We start from the raw sequence: 26,501 nt of genomic DNA, 5'->3' as shown, positions 1-26,501 counted from the left end.
ACACTTCCATTGGACAAGACCACGCAATGCAATTCAGTGACTGCATTAAAATGATTTTAGTCTAATAGGAACAGAACCAGCGTCACATCACCTGACTTACAACTGACACCTTGGCTTAAACTGTCCTGATCACTGATCTAGAAGCAGACTTTTTGAAATAATTCGCTTAATATACAAAACAAATGTTATACATATTTATTTCTGCGCTGTACTTACTGCAGTTTGTGAGAAAAGTGAAGTATTTGTGCTAAAAAAAAAAAAAAAAAAATCCATGAGCTGTCATCCACACAAGTGGGTAGTTAATTTAGGTAAAACATGAAGAATTTAAAACGCAACAGGACAGATCATTTTAAAACCTTTCGACTTTTCTGGCTTACAATTTGAATTGTTTAATAGTAAAAACCTTCGACTGTTCTGGTTTAGCATTTGAATCGTCGGTCGCGAAACATCCAACACAGCAGGTGGCGGAACAGGCCACGCGCTCCCCGTGAGGACGCCTCGGTTTTCGTCAGTGAGGAAATTTCTTACGGATTTCTCTTCTTCTCTGAGCGGCTGTTTTTTTTTATTTATTTATATCGGACCACTCGGACACTCCGTCTTTTTTACCAGGCTACTACGAACTGCGATGAAGTAGTTTTCAGCGACGTTATTTAAACCGCGTTGACGGCTCGAAGCCGAGGTAGGCTCGCTCGTGTCGGAAGCTAAGCTAACTGAGCTAACTAGCAAACAAGGTAGCTCGTGAGCCGATGGCCCGTCAGTAATAACATGTCAGATGTAAGTTATACCAAAACAACAACAACAACAACAACAACAACAGCTAGCAAGTAATCCAGTTTTGCTGGTAACATGTACATGGATAACCGTAGATATGTTTTCTGTCCCTTCATCTTCACGTCCAGCATTCCTGCCAGTGGGTGACAAGCTTGCGTTAGAGAACAGATATCTGGACAGCTAAGCTAGCTACACGCCATGCCGTATTTTTCTTAGGTTCGCCTATCTAACTATGAATAAGAGTTTGCTCACTTCTGTAGAGTTATAATGGCCAGCTAACCCACTGTAAAGGCGAGCGAATTTTCATACAAGGCACTAACTGGCTAGCATTGGTTAACTAGGTACCCCAGATGATGGTGTTACGACAGGGCTGTTGTGCATAAACCACATCAGGTTGTTCGGCGTTCTGTCTGCTGACCAGGTGAGGCTTTTGCTCTCTTTATTTCAGTGCTTTGGAGTCGTGATGGGCACCTCAGTAAAGTACAGCTCGCGGGGCCCTGCTCTGATACCGCGCATGAAGAGCAAGCATCGCATCTACTACATCACCCTGTTCTCCGTGGTGCTGCTGGGCTTGATTGCCACGGGGATGTTCCAGTTCTGGCCCCACTCCATCGAGTCTTCCGCAGAATGGACCGTGGACCGCCGCAGTGTGCACGATGCTCCACTGGTTTAAACTGCCCGTGGCCCAGCCCTATTCCTGAGAGGGGAGACCTTAGCTGTCGCATGCACACCTGCTTTGATGTCTACCGCTGTGGCTACAATCCTAAAAACCGAATTAAGGTGAGATTAGATCAAAGATTTGTCATCTGTTTCAGGTGCGTTCTTCTCCTTCATAATATAACGTGCATTATGTTGGTAATTTTTAAAATTAATTCGTTTATGCTTCCGTTTTGTTTTTTAAACAAGCTGTGCCTTGAACTTGCTTCTACAGGTTTACATCTACCCTCTCCAACGCTTTGTGGATGATGTGGGAGTCCCCATCAGTAGTACTGGCCTGTCCCGGGAGTATAATGACCTGCTGAGTGCTATCTCAGACAGTGACTTCTACACTGACGATGTCACGCGGGCATGTCTTTTCGTGCCTTCCATTGATGTGCTGAACCAGAACTCCCTGCGTATTCGTGAAACGGCTCAGGCTCTGGCCACGTTACCCAGGTGCACCCCATCTCATCATCCTTTCACTCTCTTTATGGGTCTGTGCAACGGACAAGTCCACGCTTCTATCAATTTGGGGTTTGACCCTGTCCCAGTGCTTGTATATGTGGCTAGTTAAATATAATTAACTGAATTTTCAGCATCTTTTTTTTTTTTTTTTTAAAAGCTGTAGCACTTTGAATGTACAGTGGTAGCTCAGTGGTTAATGTACTTGACTTGTAATCAGACGGCTGCCAGTTCAAGCCACACCACTGCCAAGTTGCCACTGTTGGGCCCCTGAGCAAGACCCTTGACCCTCAATTACTCAGAGTTGTACTCAGCCATGATTGTAAGTCGCTTTGGATAAAAGCGTCAGCTAAAATGTCAAAAGTCTTCATGGTTAGGTTTTTCTATAAGACATTGCTTGCTGCCTATAGGCTTTGCCAGTGGTGCCTTTGAAATCTAGAATTTCAGAGGTCATTTCACCTGTGTTTCTTAGGAGGAAAACTGTTAGATTGAGCTTTGTTTAAAAAAAAGTCTGCATTTTGAGTACCCGTATCAGTTTAGCCTGATAGTGAAGACTCTTGTAGACTAAGTTTAATGCAGTGTACTATATGTTTTGAAAAGCTTGATGTATTAGCAGACTTGCATCTTACTGGTTTGGTACTGCCACTCAACTTTGAAAAGTACTGTCAGACCTTGACTTGGCATTTTTGTGCATTTCTCTGTCTGTTCTTTGGGTGTCGCAAGAGGCCAATTAATGAAATTAAAATAAGTAATTTTCTGGAGTTATGAATTTGCTCTGACCTATGGATTTGTCATGTTTTCATGAAAAGGGGTGCATGGACAAAATCATTTGCATTAATGCTCTACATATTGTAATGAATTTAGCTTATGCGTCTGGCCTGCATGTTGACACTGTCTTGTGTGTTTTCAGGTGGGACAAAGGGATGAATCACCTGCTTTTTAACATGTTACCAGGAGGACCTCCAGACTACAATACAGCCTTGGATGTCCCCAGGGACAGGTTGGTCCACACAGTGGAGCTTTATGCATATGATGTACTCAAATTTTAATCAGAAGGGTCATGAATAAGTTTGGTTGTTCACATAGCATTGCCACTTTGCCAGATGACTAGATTAGTGTTATTACCATCAGATCCTGTCACGCTGTTCAACTGAAATACAGCTCCACCCCTTGACATGTTTTGACCCATTGGTTTTAATTTGCACGTAGAAAGAAAACATACGTTTTTGGATGTTTCGGACCACTAGAGGGAAGCAGTGTCTTAGACTTAATTTGTTTAAATGGACTTAGTTGTGCCATAAATCAATGTGTTCCTTCTGGAGAAAAGCAGTTACTTAAAGCCTAATATATTTAATATGCTGGGTGTGAGTTGTATTTGTGTATTACAAGCTAATCAAGTTTTAGACCTGATGAATGTTTCAGCACTGTGAAGACATACTCGTTACAAACTGAATAAAGCTTAAGCTGAGACATAAAAAAAACAGCTTTGCAAAATCAAAACAATTTAAAAATCTTACTCAATTACACTAAGTAATACAACTTCACTTTTCCTTCAGAAGTTCCATCTTAAACCAGTTTATCGTGTGTGTGAAAATATACGATGGCTTCCATACGTTACATGGAAGCGGCAGATTCCAAAGCGAGATCAAAGGTGCAGCTAAGAGCAGTCATGAAAGGGAAGAGCCCCGAGAGCAGACAGACGTGCATAATCTCCTGGTATTTACTGCTACACAGCCCGTGTTTCCCAGCCTTCTCTTTGGCGGCCACTCTCGCTCGCTTTGGGTGGAAAAGGTGAGTTTTATGTACTAGAAAGCCCTGAAACGATGAACACTTATCTGGAGCTGTAGGGAATTTCCTGGGCTCTTCCAGCTGTGCTCTGTTTGGCCTGCAGCCTCATCAGAACCAGCTGCCCCATGCATGTGCGTGGGCAGATAAAAGACGGCATGTGCTGCGTATCCATATGTCGCAGCTTTCCTTTCACTTGCTTCGATTCGGTTTTTAATCAGTGTCCTCCATTGCAGTGGATGGTAGTTAAAGTTTTATTGGCTTGTCATAGAGAAGGGGTGAGAATGGATGGCAGCTATGTTTTAATGAGAGCAAAGAGGGTTGTTAGAACATGTTCACATACATCATCGAATGCCAGACTGCTTTGTCAGTCATCCCCGGTAGACGTATTTTGTGGCGTGTGTTTGTCAGCAAAAAACCTATTGTCTTGTGGTTTTCGTCACCCAGAGCTCTGCTAGCTGGGGGTGGTTTCTCCACGTGGACCTATAGACAAGGCTATGACGTTAGCATTCCTGTGTACAGCCCACTGTCCGATGAAGTTGACCTTCCTGAGAGACAGCCGGGGTGAGCGCTTGCTCAAAATGCTTTTTTATTTCATTGCCTTGCTTTGGCCCATTAATCATTTAGAGAGCCAAGTCAGCATGTTCTCCTCTGCCCTGTTTCAGGCCCCGACGCTACTTCATTCTGTCCTCCCAGACGGCCATCCATCGAGAGTACCGTGTAGAGCTGGAGAGGCTGAAGGAAGAGAATGGAGAAGCCCTGCTCCTTCTGGACAAGTGCAGTAATCTCTCGCAGGACATGGCCTCAGCCAGGAAGCGCTGCTACAAGGGCCAGATGTACGACTACCCCCAGATCCTACAGGTGGGTGTGTCACCAAACCCAGTACATCAACAAAAATTGCTTCAGTGGTCTGTCATTCAGAAAGCTTGTCTATACCACAATCCATAAACATGGAGACCTAATGACGCATAGCATTGTTCAGTTGGTCTGTCTGTCTGTCTGTCTGTCTCTCCCCATAGATTGCTATTAATCATATAATATGTGATTTTTAATTTTTTTACCTTGTAATTCATTACTATAATCTTGTATTTGTCTGTTTTGAATGTATTTAGTTTGGTCAACCTTATACTGAATTGGTGAACTTTTCGTCATCAGATAAGAGTGTGAAATTTGTAGTTTATTGGTTATCTTTGTCACCCCTAGTGTGTGTCTCTCTTCATATAAACTGAGACAGTAGCTGTGGCTGTCCACAGTGCATGTCTCCCTTCCAGCCCCGTCTAGACAGGAAGCATGCTTATCAACTAAGCTGGGTGCATGAGCAGCACATCTGGGGAAAGGTCATGCGTGGAGAAGGAGGCGGGGTGTGGGTGGGGCCAGAGCCTGCACACCATTCGCCATTGTCTGCATATGACATCATTCGTATCCCAGAAAACCTTGCAGCAGTACCAACTCACCTCCACCTGTTTTTATTTCACTCTGTCTCGCACTCCACACTCGTGGCCCGCATTCCCAGCTGGGGTTATCCTCACAGTAGCGTTTTGCTGGGTGATGTAGCAGTGATATTGTAGCTCCCTCAGTAAATGGAAGCAGACATGCTTGTTACTGAGCCATTAATATGTCCTTGCTCACTGTTCTGTAGGAGTCTTCCTTCTGTGTGGTGTTGAGAGGAGCTCGACTTGGCCAGGCCACTCTCAGTGACGTGCTGCAGGCCGGCTGCGTCCCTGTCATCATGGCAGACTCGTATATTTTGCCGTTTTCTGAGGTGCTGGACTGGAAAAGGTAGAGCTGCCAAGTATCTTGGCAAACTACAAAACGCTGCTGTATTCGATGGGAGAGATGCTGTAAATTATTTATTAATTTCTTTTTTACATTTGTGTTTTCAGAGCTTCTGTGGTTATTCCTGAGGAGAAGCTCCCAGAGATGTATATGATTTTAAAGAGCATTCCTCCCAGACAGGTGGAAGAGATGCAGAGGCAGGTAAGTGTGCAGGGTGTTGTGGTGTTCTTATTGTCTGAATATGGATAAGAGTGGAACTTGTTGTTTTAATAAGATCACCCACCTGTCCAAGGAAAGTGTTTGTAAAGAAAAAGTCGTAACAGGCATGTGCGTAGAGATGGGTATGGTAGGCATTTTATATATACAGGGGGGAAAAAAAACCCAAAACACACCACAGCTAATCGACAGTGTAACAGTTCCTAACTGGGGCCAAATGGTGTTGAAACTTAAAGCAAAGTTTAGTCAGTCTCAATGACTAACGCACAAGTTGTCATCTCGGCTTTAATATGGTGTGAAAGCAAGGGTAAAGGTGTCGTGACCTCTATTCTGCTGCACTAACATTCCTCTCTGTGCTCCTTCCTAATGTGTCTCCCTCAATGGAGTGTTGGCTCCATTCTGAAAATAATACACTTAGACAGGCAAGTGCCAAAAGTAATATGCCTTTAAGTATGTACATTTAAAAATTTTTTTATATTAAATTTTCTTTTGCTGTGTTTAGTGCTGATAAAAAGGCAAATTTTCAAAATCTGTGATGTATTTTAATCAAAACAAGTGGTTAATCACACAGTATGTTTTGTGTATTTTTTTAAAAGACCCTAACTTTCTGACTATGCCAAACTGTACACAGCGAATGAAGGTGAAGCCCTGTGCTCGACCTGCTCAGTTAGACTGCCCACAGCAAGATGTGAAAATGTTTTTGTTTAGTGCTGGCTAGACGAGAAGAAGATTTTTTTTTTGTGTGCGTGTGTGTGTGTGTGTGAACACAGATCTGAAAGTTAGCTGCAGTGCTGGCCTAGGTTTTTGCGCAAAGACGCTCAACATATTTAAGAATTATGGCATGTTGCAATGATCATAACTCATCACCATCACTCTTATTTCATTCCTCCCCCCCTGCCCCCTTCTCCCTCAAGACATCAGACCAACATAAAAAAGAGATGGCACAAAAATTATTTCTGACATTTTTCCAGCATAATCGTGCATCTTTAGACAAGCCTGGGTCATCTAAATTTCTTTAGTATGGCTGAAGTCTTCGCAAGACTTGGAAGTTAAGAAACCCTTAGACAAATTGTAGTGTTTTCACTTTTCACCCACAGAGGGTGCTGTCACTCATTTCTGCTCACCACGGGATGTGTAGTATCCAGGACCTTCAGATGAGGTCAGCGCCATATGTGTCATGGTCCCTTGTTAACAGGTTGCATGTTTCATAGAAGCCTTGCTCCCGTCATCAGCTCCGTCAGTGCTCTCTCTTAAAATGTGTGGTGTGGTCCCCTTTTGTTGGCTGTAATTTGTGGTACCCTAAGTGATGCTCCACTTAGACATTTCCATTGCTGCCTGTGATGTTGTAGTTGTGGTGGAAATGGAAAACTGTAATAGTAAACAGCAGCAAAATGCATTTATAGCAGGAAAACCAACTTGCTGCTTATGAGGAGGCAGTGTTGATTTAGGTCAAACAATTTGTTAGCAAAGTGCTAAACAGCTGCTGAATGTAAACAGTGGTCCAGACTGATTTTTTCAGCCATGTTCTATAAAGTGTTGAAGAGAGACTCCCTAGAGCGCTGTTTCGGTCAGCCCTCTAGAACAGAACACATGCGTGCCTCATTACAGAGGAGTTGGAGTCCAGCTTTTCAATCAGAATGTTGTGCTGTTGATGGAGTAATCTGCTGTAAACCCTTGTATAAGTGATGGCTGACTTTTGCAGGAGACATGCAGGTCAGACAGGAATTACTCTCTTTTACAGCACCCATATTTCTGGGGTGCAGGCTTGCATGTTTTCCTTCTGACATCAGGGGACTCCAAGTTGTGGTTTCAAATATGTCTCACTAATAATGCACAATAATCCTCTGTGGAACATGTATAGAGCAATTTATTAATTTACACTTGTATTAATAATGTGAAGGTCATGTACTAGCAAATAAGCAACAAGCAGTTTCTCCAGCAGTAAGAATCGGCTGTTGTGGTGTCAGTTATTTGTCTGAGAGTTTTGTGTTTGTGACAGTGACAGAAGAGCCCTCTCATGTGACTGTCTCTTCCCTCATAATAGTTCTTGCTGGTGTTTCAGTGGGGTGGGTTTGGACCTGGGTGGGTGCAGTTTTCTCTCTGCCTCCTCCCCGTAGGAAAGGAAACTTTCATCATTGGTTGATTTATGGGTGGCTGTACTCTCCCTGGGACCAGAAAGTCTTTCTGAATCCTCTTCCCTTCTCCATAAAAAAGAAAAGCCATTTTTGTGTTGTATTTCTTGAGCATTTTAGGGGCTGTACCCATGGGAGCCAGGGAGGGGAAAAGAGGGAGTTCTTCTCTAATGTGCCGCTCAGAGTATCTCTGTAGACCATATGACAACAAACATGGCAGTCGATAAAACTATCTTCCTAGTGACAAAAAAAACCCGTGGACAGAGAGAACAGCAATGACCTCAACCTCACGCCATAGGACTGGTCTCCTTCTCATCTCCTAAACTGGAAGAGCAAAGTCTTTTGTGCAATTATTGCACTATTTCTTTGTGAAAAAAAAAAAAAGAAGCATCATTTAGGTTGTTGTTGTTGAAGAATTACACTTTTTATGCTCTTCCTTTAGTGCAGCAACAGTATTGCTATAGTGCTCCTGTCGCTTACCTGGTAGAGCATTTAGAGCAAGGTGTTAGAAACAGCAAAGTTTGATTGCCTGAGAGCAAACACACTGTCATGTTGATGCATCTAAATTCATCAGGGTAGACGTTTTTGTCAAATGTAAATGTCGATACCTTTCTCCATACCAGTTGTTGGAAGTGTTACTTGGATTTTAAATGTTTCAGTACCAGTGCCTGATACTGTTTGCACTGTGGCAAGATAATGGAGTTGGTTGTTGTTACGGAGGCTGAGGGCATCGACCATTCGTGGATCTGGAATGGTGTCTGAAGTGGGATGGTACTGCGAGGAAATTGGGAGTGTATTCGTGGTTAATGGAAACCCCCCCCCCCCCCCCCCAGTTTGAGGGGATGGTACAAAGTCCGGTGTGAACCCCTGGCGATCATGGGTGATGGCGTGACCTTGAAGAAGGGTGGATGCGTGTGTCACATGCTCAGGATCACTCCCTGAAGGTGAAGGCGATGAGATGGAGATTGTCACTCCCTGAAGTAGAGGGATCTGTGCCAGCGAGCTGACTCTTTGGTGCAGTTGTTAGGTCACACGTTTACCACCCGTAGGATCTGGGTTCAAGACTCAGATGTGGGTGCTGCCTTTAGCCTTTGCCTAAACCTTTAGCAGGAGTCTGTGACAATGTCCTGTTGCAGAGTGCAGGATCACGCAGGTCCTGGCACTGTGGCATAGCGCCTCCTAACAGGAGGTAGCATTGTTTTTATGGATAATTAGCTGTTATAGTTGCTCAACTCGCAGCTGGGCTTTGCATTTGTAAATCGATCAATCAAATACTCACTTTTTAAGTTTTATAGCATTGTCAAGACAGTAACTGGATAGAATTACTGTATTTATGGCCTGAAGTTTACAAAAGTGCTCCATTAGTTAATTTTGAATGTGTTATCAAATAACCAATACCTGAATTTTGGTTCGTATGTAATCTGCATTACAGGTTGAAGATCTTGCCTGTAGTTTGAGCAAAACAGATCAGCAGGCAGCTCGGTGATGTATGTGATCTGGAAAACGAAGCCTCCATTGTCATTGTTGTATTGAATTGCTAGTTCTGGAGTTTGAGAGGAGTTATGTGGCTTGACCTTTGGACTTGAGCTCTTGCCCAAAGTCACACTCCACTTCGCTGGGAAGAGCTGAAAGACTGATGGGCTGAAGTGCTTGTAACAGCCCAGAATGGTCCCTGTAGTTGTGTTACCAGGATTTAACAGGCTGCAGTGCTTTTGAAAGTCTCTTGCGGTGGGTCATAAAAGTACAAGAAGGATTCTGGGAGTTTAGCGGAAGCCCGGAGTATGTAGAGGGGCCTCTGTCTGTGGTCTTCAGAGTTGTATACAGGCTTGCGTCAGACTTCATCCGTCATGCTGTCATGCAGATAATACTAACACCAAAAATTTTTATATCCTCTGTTTTTCTACAGGCTCGTTGGTTCTGGGAGGCATATTTCCGCTCCATGAGGGCTATTGGTTTAACCACACTGCAGATAATCAACGACCGCATTTATCCTTACGCCGCATGTACATACGAGCATTGGAACAATCCTCCAGTTGTGGTGAGTTGGACCAACACTTTTGTTCTGTCTGAACGTAGTATCATGCACATTGCGTTGAGTATGCTTCTTTTGTCTGCACTTTTCAAATCCATTTTGATTGCAGTGTAACTGCATTCAAACTATTTTCTATATTAAATGACTAAATATTTAATTCAGAAGGCTAACTTTATCAGACTATTTCTTGACAATCGGAATGACAATAACAATGACGATGCTGGCACTTATTGCAATGTTATCTAATGCCGATCATGTAATTGTTTCTCTTATATTTGAAGCCTCAAAAAACAGAATAACAGTTGGAAAGGTAAAAGAGATGCACGTGTCACTTTTCAAATACTTTGTCAGGGAAGCTGTTCGGTTGTGAAAAAATCAAAAGCTGCAAATAGCTTGTACCAGTTTGTTTGGAATTAAGTTTCACTCAAAGTTCCAACCTTATTAAATGCTTAAGATGTTATGGTTCACACTGAGATGCAGACCTGGATGATGAGAGTCCAGATCAATGTCACTGTCAATTATTACATACATTTAGATAATCAAACATTAATTATAAGAAGCAAGCCTATTAGACATGTCTAGTTTTGCTGGACCACCAGTGATTGCACAACATTTTCCACACAAGTGTCTGTGGTGGGAATCTAGATCTGAGACCACCTGCTGTTTTAGGAAACGTATGATGGGAAGGTAGAATTTCATTGGTCTTGCATGTCTTACTGCTGGGGAAAATGTCCTAGTTCCTAGAGGCCTGCTAGCTGTCCTGCTGTGCTGAAGTATTAGTTCACTTTTTGTTTTGTGACTATTGAATCTGCAGCTAACAACAAATCTCTCTGTGAATGCATATTTCAGCAATAGGAAGGTAGTCTGTCATTTATAGTAATATTCCAGCCATACTCTTGGGGAATATAAGATGTTTATAAATTTATTTTTTACATATTTGTGGTTGCTGATCTTTCATGAATTGCAGGTAAGAAATGCTTTGGTGTTTGCTAATGTTAGCAATCAAAATGGATCCTTTAGACCAAAGAACCTATTCTATTTTGTTCTGTTTCATTCTATACAGCAGAAACACTGTCGCACATTAACATATATACAATGAAAACACTGTCCCTCATTAACATATAGATATCAGAAACACTGTCCCACATTAACATATATACAATAGAAACACTGTCCCTGTCCCTCATTAACATGTATACAATGGAAACACTGTCCCTCATTAACATAGATATCAAAAACACTGTTGCACATTGACATATACAGAAGAAACACTGATCCAGAGAGAGAGCGGAAACGCCGTCCCACTAACATGTATACAGCGGAAACACTGTTTCACGTTAACATGTATACAGCGGAAACACCGTCCCTCATTAACACACATACAGCGGAAACACTTGTCTCACATTAACATGTAGTTAAAAGGTTTAGGCCATCTTCAAACGAAGCCAGCTGGCAGTCTAGCTCATATTTAAAGAAATATAAGACAACCAGACAAGTCTAGTTTTGAAGGACCACCGTTGACTGTACAGTATTTTTCTAACACTTGGATGCAATTGAAAGGTAGTTACTTATTAAAATATCTTAGTGTTATTATTTAGACAATAGAAGATATGGCTTATTGGTGTTTTTTGTTTGTTTTGTTTTTTTATACTTGGCAGCAATGTTTAAGAAATCATTTGACATCAAAATATGACTAATCTTTCATTAGCAGCCAGCTAATAAATATGCCTGCTAGCTTGCTTATTGCCTGGGCAACAAAAATCAGTTGTTCTACTAGAACATGTTGATTATCTAGGTATGTTAACAGTAAGCCTCATTAACCCATATAACTACTTACCTAGTTAGGAGATGAATGAGATTACAATGATAACACTTTATAGGTGATAACACTAATCTTCACTTCTAGCCACTGTCATTAACTTGGATTGCTAGGCATCTACTGCATGAATATGTTTAGATGTAGGTTGTTGTGTAAGAGTGGTGCTTCACCTGTATGACACTGTGTGTCAGCTCCCTCACACTTAACTCAGCTTTGTCTGGCTGGAGTTTTCCAGTAGTGCTCAGACTCTCAACTCCTACACTTGTGAATGAAAGATAGGGGTTGGTTAGGGATTCTGAATGTTGATATCGGCACATTTTATTAGTGGGCTACATCTTTGTTCCTTAGTGTGATGCACCCAATCAATTTGTATTTTATTTTAATTTATTCTTGTTTCTGATACAAATTATTGTCAGGACATGAGTGGTGGCAGGTTCATGTAGTGTAGGCTAGATATGAGAACACATGACCACTAATGTACAACTCCAAATTGGGTTTAAGAAGATTTTAAAGTGTTTTTGAACCTCTGGCTCAGTGAAAGCAAAACGGCATAGATTGCAGCTACCGAATAATTTGTCATGCGAGTGCAGTTTATTCGCTGCCTCTTTATGAATGGTATCTGTGTTACAATAGGCTCTTTTGAGCCAGTTGTCTTGCACACTGATTTTAGGTTCTAAATAATTTTTGCCTGATACTCTTACCAGATCTTTCTCTTTTATAATCATATCAGAAATATCAAAGAGGGTAGTGTATGTCCTTCACGCACGTTTACACATTTTCTTTACTGTTGTCTGGCAACCCGCCAGAGGAATTGCCGCATTGTGAACATCAATCATTTGTGGCATCGCCATGAGCCTCACAGCCTAGCACATGCTGAGTGGTTGTGTGGCAATCACCTCTGTCCTCTGGGCTCTATCAGAGCCAACACAGAACTCCAGATCCAATTCTGTCCCATGGAAGTGCGACTGCAAATGTATCTAGTTGTTACTTAACAATCCTAGTTTGATTTATCATTTACTGTGAAATTTTTGCAATTACTTCAGCTGTGTTGCTCATCAATCAAGGTCCATGTCTGACGGGAGAGAAGTTTGTAGCTCATTAGCAGTTACACTTGACGTTGTCCTCCTCTGCTGTTATTTCCCCAGCCCTTTATCAGTCAGCGTTGCTCAGCTCTCATGGAGGCACCCGGACCTATGAGAGGTTAATTGGGCTGCGTTTCTGTCCTTTGACCATTCCAGCATTATAGGAAAGATGAAATACTTTCTCAAGATACTCAGTGGAAACACGTTGAGCAGAATTGGAACAGAGCACTAAATAAATCAAGGACTTTTTTTTCTGCCATTCTATATCCACTGGGACATAATTGAAAACACATTTCTTGAACTCTGCTGGTGCTTTGGAGACGTTGTCAAGACAGCCTGCTTTTTGTAATGCAGTTCTGAAGGAACTCAAATGGAGGCAAAAGAAGCCAAATGGATGTTCTTTATCTGTGTGTGTGTGTGTGTGTGTGTGTGTATAAAAATGTTATCTGAGTCAAAGTAGTCACTCAGTTCACCCACATTAAGTGCTGAAAAGTAGTAGTCAGTAAGATCAATGTTCAACTGGCAGCTTGAGTAACTACCCTAGGTGTTGTTTTTCACACCCTGTCATGGCCATTTTGCCTCTCCTTTCTGTACAGATAATGATTTTAACTTTTATTTGTCACTGACTCACCATTTGAAAAGATGTCGCAGAACTATAAAAAACTAACATGACTGCTAGCACTGTCCTGGCAATCCAAATCTTGTGGAAGCCGCGTTCTCCTTCGCCACTTGAAATGCAGCTCTTATTATAGACCAATCATTCTGATACGAACACTCGCTGCCCATCAGCATCAATGACAGCTCGGAGGTGAGTGTTTTGTGTGCAGAGCTCCTGTGATTGAACAGCCGTCCATGCTTTCATCTGGGTTCCATTTTCGCCTAATCCCAAAGCTGGGCTAGCATGGTCCCAGCTGCAAGACTCACCAAGATGCCTCGGCCCACATGAAACGCACTGCAATCCCTCTCCATCACTCAAACCTCTCATACCTCTACTTTTCGCTGCATGACACAAGTGTACCAGTCCCCAGTAACAAGCAGTTCAAGTGCAATTATATCCACCCCCCCCATACTTTCATATTGGATATGATAATGACCAACTTGTCACTGAGTAGTGGAATTTTCTCAGAAGTATGTTTTTGGGTTGGTTTTTTTTTGGTAAGGAGAAAAAAGAAAGGGGCCCCCATGATTCACATTACAGTTGATGTTTATGATGTATATTGTTTCAGGCTTTGTGTTGCTTATTCTATATAATACACACTAGGATTAGAAGTTTTTTAAAACATTTTCAGTAACAAGGTGATGGTTACGTGAACATTTGAATACTTTATACTGAACTGCAGGTGAATTTAGATTGAATACCACAGACAGATTTCTAGACTGTGTTATAAAGGAAAATTATGCTTGTTTCCCCCTTGTTTACACTGAACCACACTGGAGCCTGCCCAATTAGACCACACTATTTTTCAGACTCCAGGCTGAATTCTCATGTACCACACCCCTATGTTATTATTATTCACTTTACCACTTGTATGTCACAGTGGTACTTTAAATATTTCCTCTTTGCTGGAATGTCAGTGTCAGAGACTTCAAAGACATTTCCATTGGCTAATATAAGTTGTGTTTTTGTTTTTTGTTTGTTTTTTTTAATTGCTGTGATGGTTGACTGATATTGAGTGAGGAACGGATGTGTCTATGGTGATAGACCGTGGCCAACACAGCGAGGCAGCTGGTTAGACAATGCCCTTTGTTAGCACCTGGAGCAGCAGCCCAGGAAGCTTGTAGCCAAGCTTTAACCTGCCAGTGAAACGAAGCATCTCTCACTGCAACCCTGGATATAGGCCGGGGCTTTGAACATTTTATTAACCAAACTACAAACTGTTTTATTTGTAGGCATGCTTACTGTTGTGAGGCACATTTTATTGAAAAGTTTGATGTTTACTGATGTGAAGTGATCTCACACTCAGTCAAAGGGCACAGCGAATTTGAGCTTGTAAGATGTTATCTGTGCATCCTTCTAAAAAAAAATTATTATATTTCTGATTGCCAATGTTTAGGCATATCACTAAACAGTTCTGTCTGGGATGGCAATGGCAAGTGACTCATCAGTTGAATATGAAACCTGAGGTGCTTTTTCAGAAACATCTGGCCTCATAGTGTTGAGGCTTTGAGGATGGCTGCTGGATTTCTCAGCACCTTGCTCCCATCCTCAAAGCTTCGTCAATCAAGAACGAAGGCTGATTCTGCAGTGGAATCTGTGTATTCAAGTTGTCTATTATTGCCTGAAATTCAGGACTGAAAGTCTGCCTTCCATTTGCATTTTATGGCATTTAGCTGATACTTTTATCAAAAAACACTTACAATTATTACTGAATACACCTTGAGCAATTGAGGGCTAAGGGCCTTGCTCAGGGGCCTAACTGTGGCAACCTGTCAGTGGTGGGACTTGAACTGTCAACCATCTTGTTACAAGTCAAGTATCTTAACCACCCACCAATAGTGATGGCTACCACTGCTATTGTTCCCAAGAGCAATGTAGCGACTTGTTCTTTGGGCCTTCAGTTATGTATTGCACCTCTTTTGTGGAGCATGAGATGGCTGAGCGTCTCTGTGTTCAGGCCTTGCTCCTTCCTCCCTTTCAGACCAGTGAAGAACAGAAATCTCCATGACGGCATCAGAGGGCCTCTAAGAGCTCTCAGTATTTACTTTACAGCGTCACTTGATCTCCACTCCAGTGCGTGCATCTTTGGGAGTTTACAGGCTGTTTTAAAGCAGGCCAGGAAGGCGAGCCAAGCCCCACACTGGCAGGAGACAACCACTGACGCCGACAGCATCCCGGCACCCCCTGCCTTACCCTGGCCCTGCCAGGGCTCATATGCACCCCTGCTGCAGAGAGTTCACAAGAGTGCAGTCATAAAATTCCACCCTCACTGAATACTGCAGTTTAGACTTTGAAGACGGAAGTGCAGCACAAGTAGTTGCAAAGATGTAGCAGAGGGATCTGTTGTTCCTGTCCCATTTACATACTCAAATTATGCTTCTGGAGCAAGCTCTACTACAGCACTTCTCCCCCACCTTGAGGGAAAAAGAGTAAAGTGTTTTAGATGTTTCGGGTAAGGTTTGGCGGATGACAGATGTTTGTTTCAGTTGGAGAAGAACAACTAATCAAATTCAGTTATTTATGAAAAGTAACAGGAAAAGAATGGAACAAAACTCAGTAGCTTAAAATAAAGAAGCATTTCATTTAGCCAATACAAACACCACTCTTAATATTTGCCTACATAATGTGTAATGGTTTCACCATGCAGACCTACTCTAAAACAAAATGTAATATTTCATCCATCTGAACTGAAGGTAACCTACCCTTAATCTGTCCCCTTCTAAAACTTCACTTTGAGCGAAAAAGGAGGAAAGTGGAGGCAAGACTTTAAGATCAGTGTGTTTTTATAAATTCTGTTTTGAAGGAAAAATTAAGTAGTGTTTTCCTGTAAATATATCCAATTCTTTTGCTGGTTCCATTGGCAACACACGGTGTGCTGTGTGTGAGAATCTAGGGAAGACCTAGGCAATATGGAGAGGGTGAAGGGGGCAATTAATTATTTTATGAGAGAATAAATGCTATAAATAAATGCCCATTTTTGGTTATTGGTGGTTTGACTTTATACACTATTAACGTGTCATGGTAACTCTAAGTGTTTTGGCCATTTTGTGTCCCAGGCAGACAACAAATCTCGCTTTTGGGTCCTCAGCTGAAATGGCTCGGGAACCAATGATCAAGAGGATTAGATTCTTATAGAGCTGTGGGTGTTTTTAGAGAATTTTTCCATGGCAGAAATGCTTTAGGTGCAGTGTTTTTCATTGTGCTGTTTTCCCTGATTACCAAGAGCAAATTCTTGACTTTTTGTAGGCTGGGCAGGCCTTTGCTTACTGAGACTAATGGTGTTTGAATATTGGCCAAGTTTGAGGGAGATGCTTTAGGCAAATGGGTTGGCACACAACAAAGGTCATGACATTCTCCTCTAGCTGTTCGTTGCCTCTGTTTTTGCTCTGTTTTGTGCTCTTGACATTCCTTCCTGTTTTTAATCTACTGTTCAGCACTGCCAGTTTGCAATTTTTAAAGTAATCTTTAATTTTAATGGATAATGCTTGGTTTCAATGAAATGCATCATCTGACCCACACAATTACATCATTTTTATTAAAACCTAGTGGACCACTTTGTGTAAAAGTGTCTTATTTCTTACAAATTTTGTGTGTGTGTGTGTGTGTGTGTGTGTGTGTGTGTGTGTGTGTGTGTGTGTGTGTGTGTGTGTTTCTCCCCCAAAAGAAATGGTCCAGTGTAAACAGTCCACTTTTTCTCCCACTCATTCCTCCTCGATCTCCGGGCTTCACTGCTGTGGTTCTGACTTATGACCGCGTGGAGAGTCTCTTCAGGGTCATCACTGAGATCGCCAAAGTGCCCAGTCTGGCGAAGCTGCTGGTTGTGTGGAACAACCAGAACAAGAGTCCACCTGAAGGTTTGAGTCATCCTCACATTTGAACAGGAATCATCACTTCACACATTTACATTCCCACCACTTTGAGAAACATCTTGTACATATACAGTTAAGACCCCCTGTCCCACCTGTTGCTGTGTATATATATTTGTATATAATATATGTTTTCTACAAGTTTCTGCTTTTGTTGGTTGGGTATTCTTGGGTACCGAACCTCTCAACTCAGCAGTGACAGGAATGTCTGTAAAATCCTTAGACATGTTGTATCTGATAAATCTATGTCTGTGTAAAGCAACCATGAGTCTGTGAAAGGTGCTATATAAATTAAACATTATTCTTTTATTATTATTATTATGAGCCAACACTTCAAACCATACCATTAGCAAGTCAGTGTGACTGTTGTTTTAGGAATGGTCCACAGCCCAAGTAATGTCTTATCAGGAGTCCTATGGTTCTATGACCTGTAAAGTTCATCTGAAAGATAGGCATACCTAATCCCTGTTGAGTGTGGCGTTCTGACAACACCTGCTGTTACAGTAGCCAGAGAGTGTACATTTACCAGCTCATGAATGCAAGCTACAAGAGTATGTCACAGAGACTTCACTTCAAGTTTTATTATAAGTAGTGTTGCTAAGTTGATTTTTTTTGGGTACCATTATTCTCTCTTAATACTTTTAAAATACATTGCATGTGTGTGCATTCCTTGAGTGCTGTCAGTTTCTGGATAAACGGATCTGTTACAGAGAAGTAGACTAAGAATAGAAAACCAAGCTGTGAAATTATGAAGCCAAACCTCTTTCCGGCTTATCTTCATATTGTGAATAAAAAATGTTCGACCGATCTGCTGCCTTAATCGTATTGTTGCGCAGAGAAGGTAGTGGAAATTCACTAGTATGCTATAAGTGTGTTTTTTATTGTCTTATGCTTTACCAGTTTTTGTCGCTGTTTTAGAAGCCATGGATAGGATGGCTTTAAGTTCTTCTTCGTTCTGATGACCAGCATATTTTCACCAGACGTTCACCCTTAATTTGATCATGAGACCATAAGGATCGCTCCCCTAAGAGTTCCCCTCAGCTGACAACAAATTTCTAGCCTATTAGAGATGTCAAAGTTAACTGATATTAGTAGTTATTTATTTAGGCTCTCTCTGATGATACTGCTTAACAAGGTGATTAGGTATTGGCCTGTTTATGGAGCTTTTACACTGACTGGCTTGATGTAAGGAAAAAAGGAACAAGAAATTAAATATATCTTCCTGATAGATTATGGTAATGTAATTATACTGGGGTATACTTTGAAGTGTCTTAATGGTGCTCTTTGCCTTTGATTAGAGGAGTCAGTGGAGCTGTGCTAGAGCTTTGTGACCCATTAGAACTAATAAGGCTTGTTTTCGGGTCAGCGTGAGGCTCCGGTCGAGTTGAAGATGGATTTCCTTCTCCTTGTTGCCATTGCCCAATGCATTTGTTTATTTTCAGCAGTTTATGTTGCCCAAGTCATATGTCTGTCATTTTAATGACGTGTTGGCAACAACACCTTAAGTATAAAGCTTTTTCTATTTATTTACTTATTTATTTTAAAGTTTCTAGCGAGTTTCTCAGTTGCTGTAATACACTCTACAGAGAGTACAGGCTTTTCTCTGGTTGTCACTGGGGACTATCAGCTAAAGTATTTTTTGAGTAAATCTTTCCTTTTTGGCAGTTCCTAAATATGATTACAATCTATGAATGTGATTACAGGCATTAAGAGGTGGGGGATTTTTTTTTTTTGGCATCATAGTTGTTCCCTGTCAACAGGATTCTCACCGAGCGTTTATAGTTTTATGGACGGAGAATAATGAGGTGTGAATAGTTTAAGTATGTACTGTATGTACCTTTTGTTCTTTGCCTCCACCCTGAGAGAATTTCTCTACTGGGCATGTAGACTTCACACGAGAGGATCTCAATCTTTCATGTTCGTCACAGTCTTAGTTTCTTATCGAACCTTCACTGTGATTTACAGAGGGCTCCATAAATGCTGGGTGACTGTTTTGTCTTAAGTAAACTTTTAGTTTATACGATATTGCAGATGTTATAGGGTAGGTCGTCTCAGTCAGAGAGGAGCTTATTCCACCAATTTGGAAACTTCCCTCCTTCCTCCAAGTTCCAAAGACTCAAGAAGAGAAAAAGGAGAGAAATTTAAGTATCCCACTCCCCCACACTCTGAGGGTCCATATGTCTTAGTCAACCTGGGCCTTCTCTGTGGCTTTATTAGGTGACAGTGCATGTGCTATCCGTCTTGTTCGTGCTGTGGGTGATTTCCAAGCTCGCACACAACTGAAAATACAGTTAGTGTTGTCTTTCCTGCCCTGTGAGGAAAGACAGTGTGGTCAGACTCGTATGTACCACAAGGCACTGATGTGTTTTAAACTGAACAACTTGTTCCATTTTTTTTCTACTACCTGTCAAAAGTTTTTAGCATATCTCTAAAAAACTCAATGTTTAACTTGCGCTGTTCTTTTTTCAAGAAAGTCTTTTTTCTTTTTTTTTCTTTTTTTCTCTCCCCCCCCCACCACCCTATCCTGATGTCCACAGAGTCTCTCTGGCCAAAGATTGCTGTTCCTCTCAAAGTGGTGCGCACCAAGGAGAACAAACTCAGCAATCGCTTCTTTCCCTTTGATGAGATAGAGACAGAAGCAGTGTTGGCCATCGATGATGACATCATCATGCTAACCTCCGATGAGCTTCAGTTTGGATATGAGGTTGGGGGAATGGGGGTTGTCCCTGCACAAAGATCAGCTAGCATCACTAGTCAGTAACTAACTGAAACAGTGTCAGATGATCACACTTCATTATGAAACCACATAATCCTCTTACGTTTAGGGAATCCATTCTTTGTGAGCTCGAGTGTTTTCCCACACTGGGTTGAAGTCCATTTAGGAGAATAAGCAGCACCGCTGCTGGGAGATTTTACCTGAAATTTAAGGAAAATGAATCGCATTTTAAGTCCAGAGCAAAGTGTTTGTTCTAGTGAATCATATAACCATAGGCTACTTCCTTTGTTCTCACCTAATGGGTTGAAGTCAGTCATATGTGCCTGTTGCAGTTTCTCACCAAAATTTACCTAAATGCAACGTCAGTGCCACCAGACAGCCAATTGCTGGAACTACTGAAAATTAATTCATCTCAGTTGCTTATTTGACTTCTGCTTCCATGAACAATTTAATTAGAATAACCTTAAGATGTGGTCTCTTTCTGCTTTGATAGGGTTTAATGCAGTCCTGTTAAAAAGTGTAAAGCCACACGAAAAGCTTTAAATCCCTGTTCACCTCAGGATCTCTTGCTTTCAGTCATACATGCATACTTCTGACAAGGGTTTGATGTGTGAGGGTTGATGACCGGGTTGGCCAATGCTGTTACATAGCTACAGGCTTGCCTGCACATCACCTGCAGCCATTTATAACCCATTGAGGGAAATGAGCATAATTTATGGGTAATTGTATGAAATAGTAGGCAGTTTGAGATCGGGTGTCTGGCTGACCAAGCAAGCTCTTGTGACATATTGGTGTGGCATTCAAGGATTTCTCCATTAGAAACAGTAGGCGTGTCAGATATCTTTGGGATTATCTGATCTTAACTCACTGATTTATCTTATGATTGCCAAGGTTGCTGTTTATAGATAAGGTTCGTCTAAAACTGGCCAATTTAGAAATTGCTCTAAAGTTCAAATTATTCTTTTGATGAAGTCTTACAGATCGAGGGTCTGTATTTTATTTTCGTAAACGTTTGTGTGGGTAGGTGTGGCGTGAATTTCCAGACAGGCTTGTTGGGTATCCTGGTCGGCTACACTTGTGGGATCATGAGATGGGGAAGTGGAAGTACGAGTCTGAATGGACAAATGAAGTTTCTATGGTGTTGACGGGAGCGGCCTTCTACCATAAGGTACAAGGCTTTTTGTCCTTACAGCTAACCCGACCACTGAGTGCACCACATCTTTTTCTTGGCGATTATATATGTAATAGGCAGTATACAGTCTTTGTCTCACTTTCCCTGAATGTGTATTGTCCTGTTTTTGTCCCCTTTTGGAATTACGCAGATTAATGGTTTTATTTTTGTTGATCTACATGTTTCTTCTTTCCCTTCCAGTACTTCAATTATCTGTACACATACAAGATGCCAGGAGACATTAAGAACTGGGTAGATGCTCATATGAACTGTGAGGATATTGCCATGAACTTCCTTGTGGCTAACATCACTGGCAAAGCTCCTATAAAGGTATTCAAATCTTTTTTTTTTTTTTTTAATGGACTTCAAAGTGGACTTTATGTATATACAGTGTAGTAAAAATGTTTTTACAAAACTATCAAACTTCAGGACTACTGGTATTGTGTAACAGAGAACAGTGTTTCGGTCAGTTAAATGTAACTGCTCCCAGTGGGGCTGGGGAGGAGTGCTTCCTTAAAGAATGCAGACGCCCTGATGGTGCGCGCCTCTGATCAGCTCTCGCCTCTCTCCCTCACGCTCCAGCCTACAATGACTCTGTCCAGGTGCAGGGCAGCCTTTAAAGACCCTGCCTTAACCTCTGTTATCTGGGTGTCACTAGTTGCCTCTCTCTGCTGCGATATGTTTTCCTAAGCTCGCCAGAGCCTGTGCACTCAGGAGAGTCTGCTAAATCACCATTTTTATGCCTTATTCATTCCACGTCCCTGTGTCTCACACACCTCCTCCTGGTTCAGTTCCTTCCTCAAACTGTGCGGAGTGCCATTTTAGTGTTTGTGTATGTTTGAAAATGGGGACAGGGGAGGAAAGTCATATATCACCCCTCTAATGAGAGTGGCAGACAGGGTGGTTTATCCTGGTCATGGCAACACATCTCTCTTTCATTACATCTGAGTTATATGGCCTGTCATCAGGCCATCCCCCCAACACTCTCTCACACACACACACACACACCACAGCTGCCCTCCTCTCATTAGTAATAGAGTTATCAGTTTGCTATTAGGTATTGTTAATTGTAAATAGTCCAGACTTTTCAGACTAATCAGAAGTTTAGAAAAAATACAGGTCAGAGAAATCTGTTGCTGGCATTTTTTTTAATAGGTTGTATACAAATTTAACTTCTGACAAGCATAATGTCAACTTGACTTCAAATCCATATAGGGAATAACCGGGGCTTTGTTTGCTTCTCTTCTGTGTAGGTGACTCCTCGAAAGAAGTTCAAGTGTCCTGAGTGCACAGCAATAGATGGACTGTCCCTGGACCAGACACACATGGTGGAGAGGTACTGTATGAATCAGGCTGTCTACCCATGGGACAGAGGGAACACTGGCAACTTCCTGGCCTTGGCATGGCTTCTGCCCACATCTGAAACGCATTGTGTGTTTCACCAACAATCCCCTCATTGTGGTGCTTCTCAGGAGAGTCGTGCCTCCAGGAGCCAGGGAGAGAGCAGGCTGTCCGTCCACAGCAGGCTGCTTGCGTGTCAAGCTCTAGTCTGATCAGCACTGCTAGATTCACGCTATGGCAGAGCACAGAAAATGGGTTCTTTCATTTCTCTGCACCGCTGCACAGGACAGACAGAAGTAGACAAAAACATGTCCAGAATCAAGCAGACATTTAAAAAAAAAAATCGCTTTACTTGTAATGCAGATATTCAAGTACTTTGTCTCTTATTCCACTTAATTCACAACTTTTATTTCTTATAAGCAATTCTGAAGAACAGTAGATTTTGACATGGAAAAACTTTGTGTAGACAACTGCCTAACCAATTTTCTTCCCAGTTATCCTACCAGCAGTGTCTGTGTTACCTGCAAAGATGAATTAATACTAGTGGCCACTTATAGGGCTATAACTTTGTGCCAAAGGGCTGTCATCTACAGCAGGAGTGTGATCCACTCTGGACAGTCCAGGGAGAAACCCTTGACCTTGGAAGTGAATACGTAGTGTTAGTAATGGAGGCTGGCTCCACTGACCATGCAGTCATTTGACTGGAGGCTCAGGGGAGATTGATGGTGTCTTTGTGGTCTTGCTTCTCATTCTGAATGCATTTCCTACCATAAATCTTGGGCACCGCGCCACTCAGGATGCCGTGAATTTTGTTTTGATTTGATCTAATCATCAAACTAATGAAAAGCCTCTATAATAAAACTACTTTTTGCACTTCTATATCTTTACTGAACATGTAGCCATGATTGACATTGTATGTGAAGCGCTAGGATGATAACCTTTTGGGGGAAAAAAGTCAATTTTTCGGTCAATTCAGATTCAAATTACACTAACATATAAGACACACACACAATTTTGTTTTTTTACTTGGATATGACCAGATGACAAGAGGTTTTTAGAGTACCTCAGTGGAAAAGTAGGGAGGTGGAGGCTTAGTGTTTGGGGTGCTGGTCACCGGAGGGTTGCCAGTTCAAGCCCCACCACCGCCAAGTTGCCACTGTTGGGCCCCTGAGCAAGACCTTTAACCCTCAATTGCTCAAGTTGTATTCAGTCATAATTGTATGTTGCTTTGAATAAAAGCATTGGCTAAATGCCATGAAATGTAAAATGTATAAATTGAAGTAAATTTGGAAATGGTTGGTTGCAAAAATATATCTAAAGGACTACATGCAGAGGATTAGGTCTCTATCGGTCCTGTAAGAAATTCAGCACTCCCTTTTTTCCTCCCAAGACAGATAGACAAAGATCAGTCTTCTGCTTTATAATGTCTGACTCGTACAGTGATCTACATTATCGAAAAACCCTAAAGCAGAGAGTGATGATGCTGATATAGGGGAGTCCTCCACTCTGCCCCTCCAGTTCACTAAAGAACCCTCAAGCTGTATTCTGGTATTTTAACAGAAGAGTTGTAAATGTACATAACAGCATTACAAAAAAAACCCACTGCAAGTTGACTCAACAAGCTATGCCTGACTGTGAATATGTATGCATTGACTAAAGCTGTTTTATGTAGCACAAGGGGCCAAAATACCTCCTACCTGGAAACACTTTCACCAGCTGTCAGTTATAAATGACTGTTAAATGTGTCAGGCTGAGGGAGATTAAGATGATGATGATTCACTGCTCATATTACCCTGACCTAGTCTTTAAAGTTGTAAATATCACAGTGCTTACCGTGCCTCTTCTGGTTGGTTCAGACACTTATTAAGGAATCTGTTACTTTCACATTATACCAGTGATCTTTTCTTTCCTTTTTTTTACCCTCTTCCCCCTTTTCTCAGGTCTGAGTGCATAAACAAATTTGCCTCCGTGTTTGGGACCATGCCTCTCAAGGTCGTGGAGCACCGAGCTGATCCAGTCCTGTATAAGGATGACTTCCCTGAGAAGCTCAAGAGCTTCCCCAACATCGGCAGTCTATGATGGGACCGCGCCTTGCTGTTCATGCCTTTGTGTGCTAAGCCAGGCTGCAGATGCTTTAGGACTCACTGGCGTGCTGTATGTCCTACTTAATGACTCTCTGAGCGTGCATTTCGTCTGGTTGATGTGACAGAGGGAAATACACTGTTACTTTTTATCCACTTTTTTTTTTTAAATCCATGCACCCTTTTGAATCTGGAAGCAATGGTGAGCTCACCACTGGAAAATCACCGGACTAGTCTCATGGCTGTAGGGGCTGAATAAAACATTGTATGGACCTTAACAGAGAGCAGAATTGAAGATGGTTTTCTCGGACTCCTACTGAAAGCTTTTAATCGTCTACTGTACTGTTCTGCATTAAAACATTTGAGAGCAGTGCCCTTGACAGTCTGAAATCCAATATTAAGCTCCGTTTGTCTTGCCGTTAATGGTGATTTTATGGATTAAAAATGCCACAACAACAAAAAATCAGTGTTGTACATGCACAAAACAGGAAGGCATAGTACGAGATATATCACAATGACAAAATTACAAAGCTTTATTTTAGCTTTTGGATTAGTTGTGATCACAGAAGGTGTGTAAAAGAGGAAACTGCTCAAAGCTTGTGTTGAGCATGTAGCACAAAGATGATTACACAGAATCTAGAAAATGATCACTTTTCTGGATTCCTCTAGTGTTTGTGTATGTCATCACATCAGTGTGTAAAAGTGAAGGGGAAGGTAAATGGTAGCCTGGTTATCAGGGATACTGCTGCCAGTATTTATAAAAAAACGTTTGGACATAAATGTGAGGTGAAGATAATATATCTGTGGAATTTATCGAACAATTTTAAGGATGTACATTTGGGGCTTACATCTTGGCATGAGTCAAGAAACGGATCATATTGAGTTGTTTGGGTAGTGGGTGGGGCTTGTAGACACCAGGCAGTGGCATTTCACGTTGATGTTTGTATTTTAAGTTTAGTCTGTGAATGTAAGGGGCTCTTATGAGTTCCAGCAGCATTAAGGCCCACTTCTCGTGACCGATGTGGGATATTTCTGACATGGCATTCTGCTCAGCCTTCTTCCATAGCATGCAAGTTCAAGCAGTGATCATGAGTCAAGTATTTTTTTTTTCCATTCAGTTCAAAATTTTAACCAAGAAGTTTATCAGAATGTTATGACAATATGAAATAGTTGTACATTTCTTTAATTTTATTTGTTGTCTTGTTTTGTGTTTGTTTTTTCTTTGATTGACTTTGTATAATAAATGGGGGTTTGTAAAACATGTATAATTCATGATATTGTAAAGCTGTGCTATTTTTTTTTCGCGGTCATCTCTGATGTCTGGCGATGGAGCAGATGTCTAAGCTCTGTGAGTGATTTAACTTCAGGAGCCTGTATGTCTGAGATAAATGCATTTCATCTCTATGGGGAGTGAACTTGTGAAGAGAAAAGTATTCCTGTTCTGAATCTTCCTTCACAGACAAAGAGAAAATCTGGTAAGGAGGTTTCAGCAACAAGTCCTGTATTGGAAATGTCAGTGAATGACCAATTACACAGTGAGTGCCAGATTGTCTGCAGCTCCCTTCTTTATGAAGTGTCCGTTATTTAGCCGACGGGAAACTCCTGTGGGAGTACCGCAGTTGGTGCGTTCTAAATGTGTCTACCCTGCAAAAACGTGTATCTGTGTGTAAGGCGCAGAGATCACGATATGCTTGTGTTTGAGACGAGCATTAGTTTTGTGGGATATCCTGGAATTGTCTCATGCACAAATTGTTTGTTACTGTCAGCAACCTGCAACTCTGCTCTACCGGCCTGGATGTCATCTGTTCTTAATATCTGTATTTTAATCCACCCTGCGTGATGTTAGCAGTTCAACCGGTTGATCTTGTGTCCAACTACTTCTAAGCCGTCAGCT

The 26,501-nt window shown here is 41.7% G+C and overlaps 1 protein-coding gene across 1 annotated transcript; it reads left to right on the top strand.

Moving 5' to 3' along the window:
• The first annotated feature begins 685 nt into the window (after positions 1 to 685).
• On the top strand, positions 686 to 26,152 carry ext2 (exostosin glycosyltransferase 2). Its single transcript, XM_027007435.2, is given in 16 exon segments — positions 686 to 774; positions 1,220 to 1,441; positions 1,444 to 1,551; positions 1,703 to 1,926; positions 2,843 to 2,932; positions 4,165 to 4,281; positions 4,383 to 4,578; positions 5,357 to 5,496; positions 5,601 to 5,694; positions 9,748 to 9,879; positions 17,097 to 17,286; positions 19,836 to 20,002; positions 21,039 to 21,182; positions 21,387 to 21,515; positions 22,439 to 22,521; positions 24,467 to 26,152. Coding segments are annotated over 16 exon segments (2,184 nt in total). The 5' UTR covers positions 686 to 765; the 3' UTR covers positions 24,606 to 26,152.
• The last annotated feature ends 349 nt before the right edge of the window (positions 26,153 to 26,501 follow it).

Source organism: Electrophorus electricus, chromosome 1 (genome assembly GCF_013358815.1).
Source record: "Electrophorus electricus isolate fEleEle1 chromosome 1, fEleEle1.pri, whole genome shotgun sequence".
Lineage (NCBI taxonomy): Eukaryota > Metazoa > Chordata > Actinopteri > Gymnotiformes > Gymnotidae > Electrophorus > Electrophorus electricus.
This window is presented reverse-complemented; position numbering and strand designations above follow the sequence as displayed.